Genomic DNA, 15754 nt, shown 5'->3' with positions numbered 1-15754 from the left:
ACCGCCCGCCTCACCTCCCCGCGGCCGCGCCGCCCGCCCCCGCCCGCTCGCTGGCGCCGCGCGGCCCCGCCCCCCGCCCCGCACGCGGCGCGGTCATTGGCCGCCGGTGGCCGACCCTCCGCCGGCCATTGGCCCGGCCGCCTGGCTGTCGCGGCTGCCCCGCCCCGGCGTTTCCCACACACGCTCGGCGCCGCGGAGCCTCGAGCGGCTCCGCCCCGTGGCCACCCTGCCTCGGGCCGTCCCTATTGGCCGGCCTCCGCTCCGTTTCCCACGGCTGTTAGCCCGTTCGTCCGCCCGTCAAATACGTGCCACCCCCCCCCCCCTCCCCACACACACCGGCTTAACTCAGCGTTACGAACACTACGGACGTGCCCACCTCACCGACGTAGCCCCCGGCCTCCTGCCCCCATTTTCCTGCAACCATTGGCTGCTCTACATGTCTATCAGAGCACCCGCTACCGTAGCCCCGCCCCCTAGCCCACCAGGCAGTCCCCGCCCCCTTCCTAGCGCTCTCGCCAATCAGGAAGCTCTAGGCTGTTGGCGCTGGTGCCGGCCGCGTACCAGCGGCGGGACGGCGGCGGCGCCGCTCGAGGCGGGCGGGTCCACCAGGACCGAGACTCCAGCAAGCTGAGCCGGCTGATCCCGCGGAGACCCGGAGGAGGCGAGGCGAAACGGCCGTCCGTCGGGGACGCGCTTCCCCGGGGGTGTGGCGGGCCGGAGGCGGGGCTTTCTCCTGAGCGGCCCGGAAGGCGGGCCTTCCGCCTGCTGGGCGCGGCCGACGGCAGCCTAGTCCCGCCCCGACGCGCGCCCGCGGCGGGGGAAGGGCCGGGGTCGGGGTCGCGCGCCCGCGGGGGTTGGGGGGGCCGGGGGCGGGGTCGCGCGCCCGCGGGGAGGAGGGGGGGCCGGGGTCGGGGACGCGCGCCCGCGGGGAGGAGGGGGGGGGCCGGGGTCGGGGTCGCGCGCCCGCGGGGGGGGGGGGCGTGGGGGGGGCCGGGGGCGGGGTCGCGCGCCCGCGGGGGGGGGGCCGGGGGTGGGGGGTCGCGCGCCCGCGGGGAGGAGGGGGGGCCGGGGGCGGGGTCGCGCGCCCGCGGGGGGGGGCGTGGGGGGGCCGGGGTCGGGGTCGCGCGCCCGCGGGGGTTGGGGGGGCCGGGGGCGGGGTCCCCCCTCTTCCCCCACCCTCGGTAGGCTCCTCTTCTAGCCGCTGGGAGGCCGGGCCTGCTGCGGACACTGCCGCAGACCCGGGGCCTGGGTGGGGTGCCCTGCCTCCCCCGTGGCCACACTGTCTGCCAGGAATGGCCATTTGCAGGACGCATGCCCACGGACCCACCGCACCCGGGGGCCGCTCTGGTGTCCAGCGGCGGGGAGCGCTCCGGCGAGGCCCACGACAGGGCTGCATAAAGCAGGGGGCCGGGGCCGGGGGAAGCAGGCCAGCCAGGCACAGGAGAGGATGTGAACAGGATGTGTGGCAACCACGTGCAACTGAGCCTCCGCATCTGGCCGCTGGGAAGCTCCAACCGGAGTCCTCTGGACTTTGTGGGGCCCACCTGGACGGTCGTCCCCGGTACCACAGCGAGAGGAGCCCATTGGCAGTCTGCAGGTCTGATGGACACTTGGAAATCCAGACCAAGATGGCGCTCAGGGGCCTCCCTAGTGTCCAAATCCTTCTCCGTAGTCTGGACAGGAGGCAGAAATTCCAGCAGCCCAGTCCAGGGACTGCAGACTCTGCACACTCACCAGAACCAGCATAGTTAGTGCCCTATTTCCCCAAGGTATATCCTATCCCAGAAGTCAGCCCCTTATGCCAGGTGAAGTTGTGATCAGAGGCCCTGCAGCCCTGGTTTACCCACCTGCGCCAGAACACCGAGGACCCAAGGCCTGCATACTCACCCAGACCTGCTGTAGACCACAAACAGGACACAGTCTGCCAGCCAGAGCACATCCTAGTCCTCTAGGAGGTCTCTATACCCACCCAGCCCAGGTACCATGGGCCTCCCCAGACCAGAGTGCATGCTCCATGGGAAAGGCCAAGCTGGCACTCCAAGCTCATAGCAGGTTTTATTGTGAACACGGTAAAAGTCAGGGTCCAGACTCATCCCCACCAGTGCTGGACCAGGGGCTTTGAGTTGCTGAGGTCTGTGGCAAAGGAGTATGGGAAGAAGACAATCCTGAGTGTCCCTACTGGATGAGCAGGACGCACTGCCCTTCCCCCTACGTGGACGCTTCCACACCACTTGGCACCGCACCCTCAGCTTTCTCTCCTGACATGGGATCTGGTGATGGGCAGGTAGCCCAGCCACGATCACCCAGGGCAATTCACACTCTGGGCTGCAGAAGCAGGAAGCCAGTGACAGGAGATGGAAGGTCTTACCAGAGGACCTGTCCCAGGGCGACTGGGCAGGGTGGGCCAGCCAGATGGGCAGGCATCCAGTTTCCAAATAGGTAGCCCGGGCTACCTCACAAGGCCTGGCTCCACGCAAAAAGATAGCCAGTGGCCTATCAGCAGCTCTTCACAAAGCGACCTTAGGGGAGCACCAATGAGCCCAGCAAGATTCGGGGTGGGAAGGTCTGGTCCACCAGGCCTGGGGGTCAGCAACTGCTTCAATCCCTCAGATGGAGGCATTCCAGGGAGGCATCTGGAAGGCCCCAGGGCCTGCCTGGCCGGTGACCGCTGGGCCAGGGGGACAGCCACGCAGGGGCTGCAGGCTGCTAAGAGTGTATGCCACGGCAGACCTTCTAGAAGCAAGGTCTCCAGGCAGGCGGTACAGGAGGGTCAGCACAGGCTGGCAGGGCCTTCGGAGAAGCCCAGGAGGCAGGACAGGGATTCGGGAAGAAGGCCCGCTCACACAGAGAACAGGGCCATTCTGGTTGGCCCCTGTGTGGGTCCCCGCTGTTCCCAAGACCAGTGCCATCTGGCAAAGAAGGATGGCGGCTGTGACGGCTGCCACCAGCAGAGGGATGACGGCTGTGAGCGGAGACTGGCTGCTCAGTCCTGCTTTTCCCCTCTCTGCCTCCAGGGGTAGATAAGCTCTCCAAAGAACAGCTTGCGGCACAGAGAGCCCCAGGAGTGCTTGGGAGGGCAGCCACAGCTGGGGAGGCGGTAGGTGTGCGCCACGCGGCTGTAGGGCAGGGGGTTTATCTGGAAGGACAGGGCAGTGGTGAGCAGGTGAGTGGTCAGCGTACTTCGGGGCTAGAATAGATCCATCCACCTCAGGATCCACTCAGCAGAGACTGCAAATGCCCAAGCCTCTGGGAGACACCACGCTGGGGCGGGCGTCTGCCCAGGAGGGAACTTAAGTTAGCCTCAACCCTGCCCACTCACCCTCACAGGGACCAAGCACCCAAGACAGTCTAGCTGACAGGAAACAACGGCATAGTCACAGGCTTTCGCTAAGTTCGTTTCTTTTGGACCTTGAGCCCTGTGGGGCCCAGGACAGGAGACGGAGAATGGAGCCAGGTGGGCAGCCCAGTGTGTCTCTGACTCAGAGCTAGAACCTCCATCCCCGGTGGGCACACGTGGGCCGCCAGCGGGTCTCAGGCACAATGGGTCCTGATACTGAGCCGTGGCTGGCTAACCTCGTGGAACCCAATCCTCACTTCCGCTGGACCTTTTTGCTGACACATAACCCCGGGCTGGCATGCTAACACTCAGGCCCCACAGCAGCTGACCCCCAACTGTCCCACATGGTGGCAAAGCATGGTAGAGCAGTGAGGGGCACGGGAGACCTTACCTGCATCAGGAGGCAGAGAGGTCTGCCTGCCCTGTGCTCCAGGACTCGGAACTTCACTCCAGCTGCAAAGAGAGCAAGGTGCTTAAGAGGTAGGTGCCAGCCTCGATCCCCAGTGCTCCACAGAGTGCCCACAGGTCCTGCCATGTGCTGTGGGTTCCTGTAGGCAGAGAGCTCTAATGGGAAAGGCCTTGCCAAGCAGCACCTGGGGGGCACCTAGAGAACACAGGCCTCGCCTGCTCCCCATCCTGATTTGCCTCTATAGAGTAGCACAGAAGACAGAAGAGTGTCCTGAGAGGGAGAGCTGAGGGGCATGGGAGGGGGAGGCATGCGGGGCGGGGGGGGCCCCGCAGGCTGACAGTATGTGGATTGTCCAGCAGCACACAGAGCACGTGGATGGCAGCTGCCCTGCTGACTACTCAGTGTGTTGATCAGCTTGGGAGCCTATGACAACACAGGCTTGCAGTTAGGGCTCCAAGTTTAGGAAGTCCCAAGGTGGAAGGTTCTTAAACAGGCTGGGAAGATGGCTCAGTGGTAGGGTACTTGCCTAGCATGCATGAAGCCCTGGGTTGGATTCCTCAGTACCACATACACAGAAAAAGCTAGAAGTGATGCTGTGGTTCTAGTGGTAGAGTGCTAGCCTTGAGCCAAAGAAGCTCAGAGACAGTGCCTAAGCCATGAGTTCAAGCCCAGGACTGGAAAAAATAACAGGAGTGACTGGGCAATGATGATCCACACCTGGAACCCTAGCTACTCCAAAGGCTGAGATCTGAGGCCAGAGTTCAAAGCCAACTTGAGGAGAAGTGTGTGAGACTCGAATTAACCAGTAATAAGTTGGAACTAAAGCTGGGCACCAGTGGCTCACGCCTGTCATCCCAGCTACTCAGGAGGCTGAGATCTGAGGATCACGGTTCAAAGCCAGCCCAAGCAGGAAAGTCCATGAGACTCTTATCTCCAATAAAAACCACTAGAAAACTGGAAGTGGCGCTGTGGCTCAAGCAGTAGAGCACCTGCCTTGAGCTGAAGAGCTGAGGGACAGCGCCCAGGCCCAGAGTTCAGGCCCCACGACCAACCAAAAAAAAAAAAAAGGCTGGAACTTGATGCTCACTGGGACCTCCTAGATAGTTCAGGAAATCTGTGGGCTCCCAGAATATGTTCAAAGTCAGAAGAGACAAGCCACAGTCCCAAGCCTTGCAGGGACAGGCTCCCTCAGCTGGTGTCAGAAAGCAACATGAAGCAGGGGAAAGCCGGGGAAAGCCAGGTGCTGAATACTGTGAGACCTGTGCAAGATGCTTCTGTCACACAGGGTGTGGCCAGCCACACCCTCACGCACCTGTCCCTTCAAAGCTGGGGGCAGGCACAGCCCAGTCAGACCAGCAGGTACTTAACACACCAAAAGAAAAGGCAAGGGCAGGGCACCCAGCGGCCACTGAGTGATGCACTGGGACTGATCAGGGGCTGAGAGCCCGAGATCAAGGTTTGACGCCAGCCCAGGCAGACAGATCCAAAAGACTTAGATCCCCATTTAACCAGCGAAAAGCTGGAAGGGCTCAGGTGCTGGTGGCTCAAACCTACAGTCCTAGCTACTCAGGAGGCTGAGATTTGAAGATCGAGGTTCAAAATCTGCCTAAGCAGGAAAGTCTGTGAGACTCTTATTCCCAAGGGTAAGCCGTGGCTCCAGTGGTAAAGTGCCAGCCTTGAACACAAAATCTCAGAAACAGCACCCAGGCCCTGAGTTCATGCCCAAAGACCAGCACACACACAAAAGCCAGAAGGGAGATTGAGATGTGGCTCAAGTGATACAATACCCAAAAATAAATTTGTTAATTAAAGAGCAAGGGGGCTGGGAAGTTGGCTCAGTGGTAGAGCGCTAGCCTTGAGCTGGAGAGCGGTGGGACAGCGCCCAAGCCCAGAGTTCAGGCCCCATGACCGACAAAAAGAAAGAAAGAAAGAAAGAAAGAACAAGAGCCACACGTGGACCTCAGGGGACCTCCTTACCGACCTCCCAGGAGGCAGCTGGCTGGAAGCTGGCCGGGACAGTCCTGACAGAAGCTGGGGACTGGGAGGACCTGCCTTCCTGAAGTACTAGAAGCGGCAGTGCAGGTGTGTGTACCTACCTGCCAACGGCCAGCCACAGAGCACACAGCACACAGTACTTACCTGCCAGCCGGTAGGGCCGGCAGAGCCGAAGGCCAAGAGAGTAGAGAGGCAGCGAGTTGATGAGGTCCACAAGCAGATGAATCAGGCCCTGCACCGTGACCACGAGGAGCCGGAGCTGCGAAGGTGACATCAGGTCGCTGGGCCAGGGCTGCACACACAGCCTGACTGATCATGTCCATGAGCAGAGCAGCCCAACAGGGTCCTGGGCCAAAGGGTGGCCCAGGGGCTCAAGGACGAAGTGTGGATGAAGTGTGGCCATGGACCAGGGACTAGCAGTCAGGAGGGAAGGAGCCAGGGGCAGGTCAGTGCCTGTACCAGGACAGGAGCTGCACAACGCCACACTGACAGGCCACCTGGGTGCCAGGCACAGCCCCGCCAACACCCGCCACAGGTGCCGCTCTCCCCTGCGCCCAGCCCCAAGCCCGGCAGGGGAAGGTAGGACCTCATCCGCCTCAGCCCCAGAGGGCCCACCAGAGCCACGGCCCCGAGGGGAAGCACAGATGGCCCGCCACCGCCCAGCTCACGGAGGAGCCTGCAGCGAGGGCGCGGCACTGACGCTCACCAGCGTGAACACCAGGTAGTACAGGGCGGTGGTGGGCAGCAAGAAGACCAGGATGGTGAAGAGCAGGGTCCCGATGAAGAGCTGCAGGGGAGACCGAACGGCAGACCTGCTGGGCTGGCCCTCCCGCGTGCCTCTCCACATGCTCCTGCCCCTCCCCAGCCAGTCAGGTCCCGCAGCTGGGACTGCCAGTCCTCCCAAGCAGTGCAGGGGGCCCACGCCTGGCGGCACTGAGCAGTGCCACAGAGCGGTGCCCACAAGCGCCGTGCACCCGCCGGAGCGCACGGCCGCACACCACACAATGCCAGACAAAGTGGCCGTCACAGGCGTGGGACAGGCCCCTGCCGCGGCCCTGCCGAGGGGGTGCAGAGTTTGACCCCACCTGGGGAAGTCTGTTGGTCTGATGGCACCTCCCCCAGGGCAAGCCTGCAGTAGGAGTAGGTGCCCCCTGGTGGCACCCCTCTTTGAGCCCTGCAGGTACCTGGTCCAGGTCATAGGAGCAGGAGTCCACACGCTGGCGCAAAACGTTCCACTTCTTCCCCCGGAACAGCCGCCAGAGAGAGGACAGGCCGTAGATCTTCAAGCAGTAGAGCCTGCAGGATGGAGGCAGGCATAGTGCAGGGCAGCCAGGGCCCTGACTTCACCCACCCGCCCTCCCGCCATGGTGCACCAGCTCAGAAGCCTTCACTCTCACCTGGCACCGTAGACGTAGAAGCAGTAGATGTGGAAGGTGAGAAGAGCAACGATGTCTGACAGGATGGACAGGGCGACGGTCAGCCCCAGGCAGGCCGAGAGGCCCACGTGCCACAGGATGCGCTCAATGAAGGGGGACATGAGGTGGATGTAGCCTGCAGGAGGAGGGTCAGCCCTGAGAGGCGCCCTGGAAGAGCCCGGCACCCTGAGTTGCTCAGTGGGGACAGAGACCCGAGACCTGGGAAACAGTGCCTGATTGTGCCCAGCCTGGCAGGCTTCACACCCCGGAGGCCGGGAGGGTGGGGCAGAAGGGACGGCCCGACCAGCCTCCCTGCCCTCCACGCAGTCTGGCTGGGCCCCTCACTCCACGTCGGCACTCACTGATCCACAGGTGTATGTGGTACAGGAAGAAGCGGCCTAGCACCTGGTCCAGGGCCCGGTTCATCTTGAGCCCGGCCGGAGCTCCCATCAGCCACTGCAGGAGATGCTGGAGCTCCTCGGCTACATGCTGCAGAACACGGTGAAGGGGACGTGGGCAGGGCAAGGGCAGTTAATACTTCCTTCCTCCAGGCTCTTCACAGAGGCCTGCTGAGAGCCAGCTCTCCATCCTCCTGGCAGGCTGTTCACAGCCTGGGCAGCTGACAGTTGCCCCTGCTCCCCGGGGCCTGTCCCAGCCGTTCCTCACGGACAGCCATCTCCACCTTACAGTATTCCTCTTTCTCTACTTTACCACTTCAAACCCTGAGTGATGCCTGGACAGGGCCCGCCTCAGGCCTGCAGGAGAACCTGTGAGTCTGTGAGTCAGTCTTCTGCCAAAGACCCCAGCCCACCATCAGAGGCCTGGGGCTCCAGGGCAGTGACAGGGGCCATCCCATGGGGTTTCAGACCCCTCAAGGGCCCAGGCAGCAGGAGAATGCTGGACAACAAGCACCCCTGGACAGCTCAAGGGCCTCCACAGCGAAGTTCTGGGCACCCAGGGGAGAGCTGTTGTGCGTGTGCAGGTCATGTGGTGATGGGGGTGGGGAGGGCCCCCCACACCCCGCTAAGGGAAGGTGAGGCCACAGAAACATCTCGGTGCCCCACCCTATCCATCCCAACCCCCTGCTACAGCCTCAGCCCTCTCAGGGCCAGCAAGAGAGGGAAGAAAACATTCTTTATAAATAGAGCTTATTTAATATTTAAAGAATAAAAAAGCTTGGTCGCAGGGAAAAACTTCATTTTGAAATTAAATATTTATATTTTTGAGCAATTCTGTAAAAAAGAGGTCTAAGACAAAGTTGGCCACGCGGCAGAATACAGAAACAGCCACGCTCTCAGCCCTTCTCACAGCCTCCTTCCTCCCCTAGGCTGGCTTCCCTGCTTTCCCAAAGCCCGTGGTAAGCCCAGAGGCTACCTCTCCTGACCCCAGAGTCCTGGCCTGGCCACACAGGTTCACAGAGGCCTTCAGGTAGCTGAATACCAGTGGCTCATGCCTATAATCCTAGCTACTCAGAAAGCTGAGATTTGAGGATCACAGTTCAAAGCCAGCCCCTGGCAGGAGTCAATGAGACAGACTCCTATCTCCAACTAACCACCAAAAAGCTGGAAAATAAAATAAAGAAAAGGGGCTGGGAAGGTGGCTCAGTGATAGAGCGCTTGCCTTGCATGCCTGAGGCCGTGGGTTCAATTCCTCAGCACCACATAAGCAAAAAGAAAAAAGCCGGAAGTGGCACTGTGGCTCAAGTGGTAGAGCGCTCGCCTTGAGCTGAAGAGCTGAGGAACAGCACCCAGGCCCAGAGTTCAGGCCCCACGACCAGACCCAAAAATAAATAAATAAATAAATAAAATAAAAAAGAAGAAAAAGCTGAAAGTGCAAAGAGAACACCCTGCCCAGGAAGACACTCTCTTAATGGTAGAGTTAGGTTTGGGATCCAAGGAAGAGGGAGGTTAAAGACTCAGAGTGGATGAGGAGGGAAGGCCCACCCCCAGCCCTGACATGTTGCACGGGCCATGAAGGCAAAGCCAGGCCCAGAAGACAAGCTTGTGCCCCTGGCTGTCAGCGTAGGAAGTATGGACTTAGCCCGGGAGTAGCTGGGCCCTCCAGACACCCGAGGCTGCTGGAGATGAGAGGTCACCAGAAAGGGAGGCAACGGAGATCTTCAACCCTAGCCACAGGGGCCATCTTTGGGAAGACATGGTGAATACTTGGCGTTGAAATACAAGTCTGTGTCCCCCAGGAACTTTCCTTTTTGGGGGGGTGGGGGTGGGGTGGGGAGGCAGTCCTGGGGCTTGAACTCAGGGCCTGGGCAGTGTTCCTGAGCTTCTTTTGCTCAGGGCTAGCACTCTACAACATGAGCCATAGCACCACTTCCGGCTCTTTCTGTTTATGTGGTACTTCGGAATCCAACCCAGTACTTCATGTGTGCTAGGCAAACATTCTACCACGAAACCACATTCCCAGCCCCCAGCCCACCCCTGAACTTTCTCTGGGCAGAGAAGAGCTGCTTTGGCCTTCCGAGGGACTGCTGCCCAGGGTTCCCCACCTTCATCTACTCACATCAGCCGCAGGCACGAGGGCATCAGCCAGCTGCCCAAGTCGGTTACTGCCGTGGAGCCAAGAGAGCAACAGGAGGCCAAGGGTCACATCCATGAGCACAGAGATCAACGTGTTGGCCTTCCTAAAAGGACCGTCAGCAAGAGCTGGATGCCTAGGCCACCTCAGAAGGCGTGGCAGGAGGGGCACAGAGAGGGTGGGCAAGGGGAAAGGGCTGGGCGTGGCCGTCCCCCGTCCCCCCCCCCCCCGCCCCGGGGCAGGCCCATACCTCATCAGCTCCGAGGGGCTCTGGGCCTTCTCAGTGCTGAAAACAAGCGTGAGTTGCTCCAGTCTGTGCCGGAGCTGCTCACAGGTGGAGAGCTTGCTCCCAATGAAGGGCAGGGGCCACAGCCTCCACAGCCTGGGGGGCGGGCACAAGGTCGACACTGCATTTTCCATGTCCAGTTCCTCCTCCCTGCAGACCCCCCTTTCCTCACAGGGAAGAAGAGTTAACCCAGCAGGGCAGAGGCAGTGCATAAGACCCATGGCCCAGCCAAGCACAGGGAGGGCTGGGCTGTTCTCCAGGGGCCCCTCCGGTATGGCCACCCTTAGCCTCAACAAACCTGGAGCACACAGCCCACCAGGCAGGCAGCACTGAGCACCAAGACGGTCTGGAGCGGGAATCAGGTCACCTCCCACCCACCCAGGACTTGCTCTGCCTGCCAGATGGCAGCCCAGAGGCTTGGCAAGGGTCCCCGGGCTGGCCTGGCTCCCCGTCAAGACTCAATCTCTCATGGACAAGGGAGACATGGGGACCCTTCCAGATGTCTGCACACTAAGGGAGGTGGAGACGGTGCTGGTAGCAACTCTGCCACATTCACATGGATGAGAGCGGAGGTCAGCAAGGTCAGCCAGGAGCCCGTACCCCTGCTCAGGGGCCCTGTGGATCCAGAGGGAACTAGGGACTTCTGAAAGTGCAGCGTTTCAACTAACCCACGCCAGAACCTATGCCTAGAGCTTTGGAGGAAAATTAATGCTTGCCAGACACAAAGACTGCTCCTACCACCGGTGCGGTGCTCTAGGACTGCAAACTGGCCCAGCGCAGACCAAGCCCCACTGTATCCTGGAACTGCTTACGGAGGGTACAAAAGGGGCACGCGAGCCCAGAGGACCCACCCAGCCAGTGACACTGACACTAGCCAGCCAACAGCTGCGCTCTTGCCGTGCATCAAGGACTTTCACAAACCCTTTGCCTTTTTTCTTTTTCTTTTTTTTTGGGGGGGGGGGGGGTCAGCAGCCACAGGGCTTGAACTCAGAACCTGGGCGCTGTCCCTGAGCTCTTTTGCTCAAGGCTAGCACTCTACCACTTGGAGCCACAGCATTATTTCTGGTTTTCTGGTGGTTAGTTGGAGATAAGAGTCTCACAGACGTTCCTGCGGGGCTGGCTCTAAACTGTGATGCTCAGATATCAACCACCGCGCCTGGCTGAGAAGCACTCTTCTGCAGGTGAGCACTGCAGGGGTGAGGCCTGCAGGGACAAGCAGTCAGGGCACTGGGGAAGCGGGCAGCTTCGCTTCCCTCTGACCTCACAAGGCAGAGGATTCCTAGCCGGGGCAGCCAACGACCATTTGGGAACAATATCTAAGTTATTTTGGGGACTTGGGCCATCGGTAGTTCAACCTGTGCCCCTAGGCAGTGGACCTCAGACAACCCAGAAGCTGCTGAAAACAGTGGATCTAACCCAGTCAGGAATAAGACACAAGAGCCACGGCCATCCCCAGTACTTCAAGGATGCTCAGGGTGGGAGGATGGCCAGGGTCCTGGGCAGGGTCCCCATGGGCCTCCAGCCACAGTAGGAGGTGAGCCTAAGGTTCTCAGGGGCCTGGCTCTCTACTGTACCCCGCCCGGCCCCTGGGCACCTACCAGCAAGTACCGGCAGCAGAGACCAGCGAGAGCAGAGAGGCCAGCAGCAGACAGAGGGGCCCCGAGGCCCACTTTGCCAACTCCACAAGGATGCTGCCTTCCACACCCTCTGACTGCCAATGGCTCAGCCGCACAGGCCCTTCATCGTACCGGTCACCGCGGAAGAGCACCTCACTCTGCGCCACTGTGTCGAAGACGGCAGCCAGACCCCCAGCACTGGCGGCGGCATCTCCGGCCTGCTGATCAGGCAGCACCGCAGGGGGATGCAGCCAGGACAGCAGCACCTTTCGCTGGTCGTAGAAAATGAGCATGACCTGGTCCTCGCTGGGGGTGCCCGGGGTGGCAGGCAGTTGGTGGTGCGTGGCCCTGCAGCTCCAGGCCCTGCTGCCCTTCTCCCGACAGAGCTGCAACCAGGGCTCATGGGTGAAGATGGCACTCAGGCCCTCCAGGAAGTGGCCCAGGCCTTCCTCAGGCTCCTGCTGGTGGTGACACCAGGTGCCCAGCACGGTCACACCGACCCGGCTGGCCTGCTGCACCTGTGCCAGGAGCCGCTTAACCTGGATGGGGATGAAAGGAAAGTGCACCACAGCCAGGACCACAGCACTGCTTTGTTCCGGAACCCACCGACCCACCAGCAGCCCACTGTCTGCTGAGGCACAGCATGTGGGGAAGAAGGCCTTGAGCATCATGCCGGGCGCCCTGGAAGGGAAGGAGAGAGCTGGCTGAGAAGTGCTGCCGCTGCGTGGCTGGCAGCGGCGGCGGGGCCACGGGCGGGGCCACGGCCTAGAGGGCATGTCCTTGCCCTCCGGGGTGGGTTGCCTCGTGGCGGCTGTGGGCCATGGCCTTCCATCTCCCACGGGCAGCCCCCCAAGCCAGACCCAGCACAGCAGCACCGCGTGCCTCGGCAGGCCAGCGCCGCCTCCCATTCTGAGGCAGGCCTGCCCTGGCATGGGGCTGTGGAGCTTCCTTCTTCCTGTGGGTGGGCAGTGGGCTCCACGTGAGCAGGCCGCCTCTAGGACTCCCAACATCCCCTCCCCCCATAACTACGCAGGGCAGGCAGCTGGTGAACATGCCTACGGGGAAACCCATGCTCCACCCCAGCCCGTCAAATCCCCAGGCAGCACCAAAAGCCATGTTCTCTTCCTGTCCCTTCCTCCTCCGGAAGGCCAGACGCTGGGCATCAGGACGTTATGACAGCGGTTTGGCAATTCTGCTTGAGAGGAGCCCACTGTGGCCAAAGGAGACCGGCCCAGCCAGCACAGCCCAAGCCTTTCCATCTCAGCCTGTCAGGACAGCCCAGACAGTAGAGACCCACCATGACCCTCTCTGGGGAACACAACACCAGACAGCTGAGGGCTGTGGCTGGGGAAGAGAAACACCCTTGGCCCAGCAGTACGCACAAGACTGGGGTGGCCACCTGGAACGTTCACATGGGTGAATTCAACGCAATGCACCCGCCAGCCTTTTGCTTTAAAAGCCACCTTCACAAGAAGCTCCTCCCCGTAAGGGAAGAGAGTGGAGGGCAAAGGTCGGCGCTCTGACCCGGTGATGGGCCAGTTCCCACCCTGGCGCTCACCTGGGCCCCGGCCGGCTGCGCGGCTCGGGGAGCCTGGGAAGGATGCGGGCGCGGGCGGCGGGGGCAGCGGCGGCGCCCTGGGCGGACAACGGGGCAGCCCGGCCGGGCCGGCGCGAGGGGCAGGGCCAGGGCGAGGGGCAGGGCCAGGGCCGCGCTGCGCCGGAAGAAGAGGAGAAAAGGAGCCAGGAACTGAAGCACCGGCGCCTGGGCCGGGCCCAGCGAGGCTGGCCGGCCGCCGGTTCCCACTCCGCCCGCCCGCCTCCCCCCCCCACCCCCCTACCCCCTACCCCCCCCCCCCGCCTCCCCCCCACCCCCCCACCCCCCTCTGCCCTCCCCCCCTCCGCCCTCCCCCCTCCGCCCTCCCCCCATCCACCCTCCCCCCCGCCCTCCGCCCTCCCCCGCCCGCCTCCCCCCCACCCCCCCGCCCCCCCCCCCGCCCTCCCCCCTCCGCCCTCCCCCCCTCCGCCCTCCCCCCCGCCCTCCGCCCTCCCCCCCGCCCTCCGCCCTCCCCCGCCCCCGCCTTCTTCCCCCGCCCCCCGCCCTCCCCCGCCCCCGCCTTCCTCCCCTCCGCCCCCCGCCCCCCCCGCCCTCCCCCCGCCCTCCCCCCCTCCGCCCTCCCCCGCCCCCGCCTTCTTCCCCCCGCCCCCCGCCCTCCCCCCTCCGTCCTCCCCCCTCCGCCCTCCGCTCTCGGGTTCCGCCCTCCCCCCTCCGCCCTCCCCCCTCCCCCCTCCGCTCTCGGGCTCCGCCCAGGCGGGGGTCAGGGACGCGCGGGGTCGCCGCCGCCGCTCCTCCCGCCCGCGGGGCGCCCTGGCTCTGGGGACCGGGCCGTGTCGCCGGGGAGGCCGGGCGGCCGGGCCTCGCCCCCGGCCCGGGCTCCCCGGGCTCCCGCCGCGGCCTCCCGCCCTCCCCGGCGCTCACCGGCTGCTGCCCGGGGCCAGGGCGCCCCGCGTGGCGGGAGCCGGGCGGGACGGCGGCGCTCGAGGCCTCGGCCCCTCCGCCGGTGCCGCGGACCCCAATCCCATTTCCGCCCGCTCGCCCCGCGTTGCCGCGCGACGGTCCGGCGCCCAAAGGCGCCCGTGCGGCGCTCGAGCCGCGCCCCGGGGTTCCGCGCGCGCCGCGGCCCCGACCCGACCCCGGACCCGGACCCGACCGCGCCGCCCGGACCCAGACCCGGACCTGGCCCCGACTCCGGACCCGACCCCGCCCCCCGCCCCGGCCCCGCCTCCCGGACCCGACCCCGGCCCCGGCCCGGACCCGACCCCGACCCCGGCCCCCGCCCCGCCGCCCGACCCCTACCCTGGCCCTGGTCCCACTGCCCGGCCCGGGGCCATCAGGTGCCAGCGCTGGTGGCTCACGCCTGTAATCCTAGCTACTCAGGAGGCTGAGATCTGAGGATCGTGGTTCAAAGCCAGACCAGGCAGGAAAGTCCGTGAGACTCTTATCTCCAATAAACCACCAGAAAACCAGAAGTGGCGCTGTGGCTCAAGTGGTAGAGCTAGAGCGCTTGCCTTGAGCTGAATACCTGAGGGACAGCGCCCAGAGTTCAAGACCCACGACTGAGAAAAAAGAAGGATTGCCAGGAGAGTTCAGAGGCCAGAGCCCCACACACTCACTCAGGGTCCCGAGTGCCCGCAGCGCTCACAGGCCCGGGCGTGCAGTGTCCCAAGAACACACAGGCATCCGCAGCCCCAACAACACAGAAACAGTGTTTATTGAGTCCATGTGCTTTCTTACATGTGTCCGTTTACCCCATGCATCAAGGCCAGGACCCTGAGAGAACCCCCGTAGGCGTAACAGTTAAATCACAGACTCCCAATTCCAGGTGACAGGCTGAGCACAGCTCAGGCTTGCAGGGCCAGGGCCGGCAAGGTTTTGTTTTGTGGTTGTTGATTGTGGGGCTTGAACTCAGCGCCTGGTGCTGTCCCTGAGCTTTTCACTCAAGGGTAATGCCCTACCACTTTGAGCCACAGCTCCACTTCCAGTTTTCTGGTGGTTCATTGGAGATAAGAGTCTGACAGATTTTCTTGCCTGGGCTGGCCTTGAACCACAGTCCTCAGACCTCAGCCTCCTTAGTGGCTAGGATTATAGGCGTGAGCCACCAGTGCCCGGCTGTTCCTGTCTTCATAAAGCCCCTTTACTGGGGCCCAAATTTAACTAACACCTCCCCCACACAGACACACACACTTCCCTTCCAGGCCTTATTTCCCTTCAAACATGGGCAGAAAAGCCATGGCATTACTCTTTTTAAGCAGCGGAAGTATGTCTTCCATGGAAAACTGCCCAGGACAGGCCCCTGCCACCTACCCAGAGCTCTTCATTTTGAATGGGGAAGAGAATACTGAGACTCTAAACTAGCTAGACTCTTACCCTACCCCCATCACCTCTGGGCTACCTCTCGGCTGCGCCTACCCCTTACCTCCACTTGGTCCAGAGAAGCTTCTAGAGGCTCAGGAAGGACTATGGGTGTCTGAGAGGCTGAGGGGGACGAAAGGGCCACATCCCTGCTCCAAGCTGCCCACCCAGTCACACCCTCCTGGCCTCCGCCCTCCCTGCCTGCCTGACTCTGATAAGAGGCTGCGGCTGGCGTGGGTCAGGAGCCCCCGCCT

At 62.9% G+C, this 15754-nt stretch overlaps 1 protein-coding gene across 4 annotated transcripts; it reads right to left on the bottom strand.

Annotated features, from left to right (window-relative positions):
* Window positions 1-2890: 2890 nt before the first annotated feature.
* Window positions 2891-14170, bottom strand: LOC138825344 (phosphatidylinositol N-acetylglucosaminyltransferase subunit Q-like). Of its 4 annotated transcripts, XM_070019767.1 has the most exons (12): window positions 14067-14170; window positions 13149-13302; window positions 11573-12271; window positions 9939-10070; window positions 9674-9794; window positions 7519-7645; window positions 7139-7292; window positions 6926-7037; window positions 6448-6528; window positions 5886-6000; window positions 3729-3790; window positions 2891-3136 (listed from the first exon to the last, which is right to left on the bottom strand). In XM_070019767.1, the coding sequence occupies exons 3-12, from the start codon at window positions 12259-12261 to the stop codon at window positions 2984-2986; spliced, it is 1746 nt and encodes a 581-aa protein (XP_069875868.1). In that variant the 5' UTR covers window positions 12262-12271; window positions 13149-13302; window positions 14067-14170; the 3' UTR covers window positions 2891-2983. The 4 variants fall into 4 exon arrangements, with proteins under 4 accessions (XP_069875868.1, XP_069875865.1, XP_069875866.1 ...); XM_070019764.1 differs by lacking the exons at window positions 13149-13302; window positions 14067-14170 and having other exon boundaries at window positions 9939-9974; window positions 11573-13104; XM_070019765.1 differs by lacking the exons at window positions 13149-13302; window positions 14067-14170 and having other exon boundaries at window positions 11723-13103.
* Between the last annotated feature and the right edge of the window lie 1584 nt (window positions 14171-15754).

The sequence above is a fragment of the Dipodomys merriami genome, unplaced genomic scaffold (genome assembly GCF_024711535.1).
Source record: "Dipodomys merriami isolate MVZ:Mamm:240054 unplaced genomic scaffold, mDipMer1.0.p SCAF_137, whole genome shotgun sequence".
NCBI lineage: Eukaryota > Metazoa > Chordata > Mammalia > Rodentia > Heteromyidae > Dipodomys > Dipodomys merriami.
Note: the sequence above shows the minus strand (reverse complement) of the source record. Positions and strands in the feature narration are given on the sequence as shown.

What these genes read in the sequence shown, in the direction of transcription:
- LOC138825344 (XM_070019764.1), bottom strand. Translation starts at nt 12,600, where the DNA reads ATGTTGGGAGTCCTAGAGGCGGCCTGCTCACGTGGAGCCCACTGCCCA. An exon ending in TTCTACGTCTACGGTGCCAG is followed by an intron (nt 7,038 to 7,138) that starts GTGAGAGTGAAG and finishes TCCATCCTGCAG; the next exon opens with GCTCTACTGCTTGAAGATCT. An exon ending in ACTACCTGGTGTTCACGCTG is followed by an intron (nt 6,001 to 6,447) that starts GTGAGCGTCAGT and finishes TCACCTTCGCAG; the next exon opens with CTCCGGCTCCTCGTGGTCAC.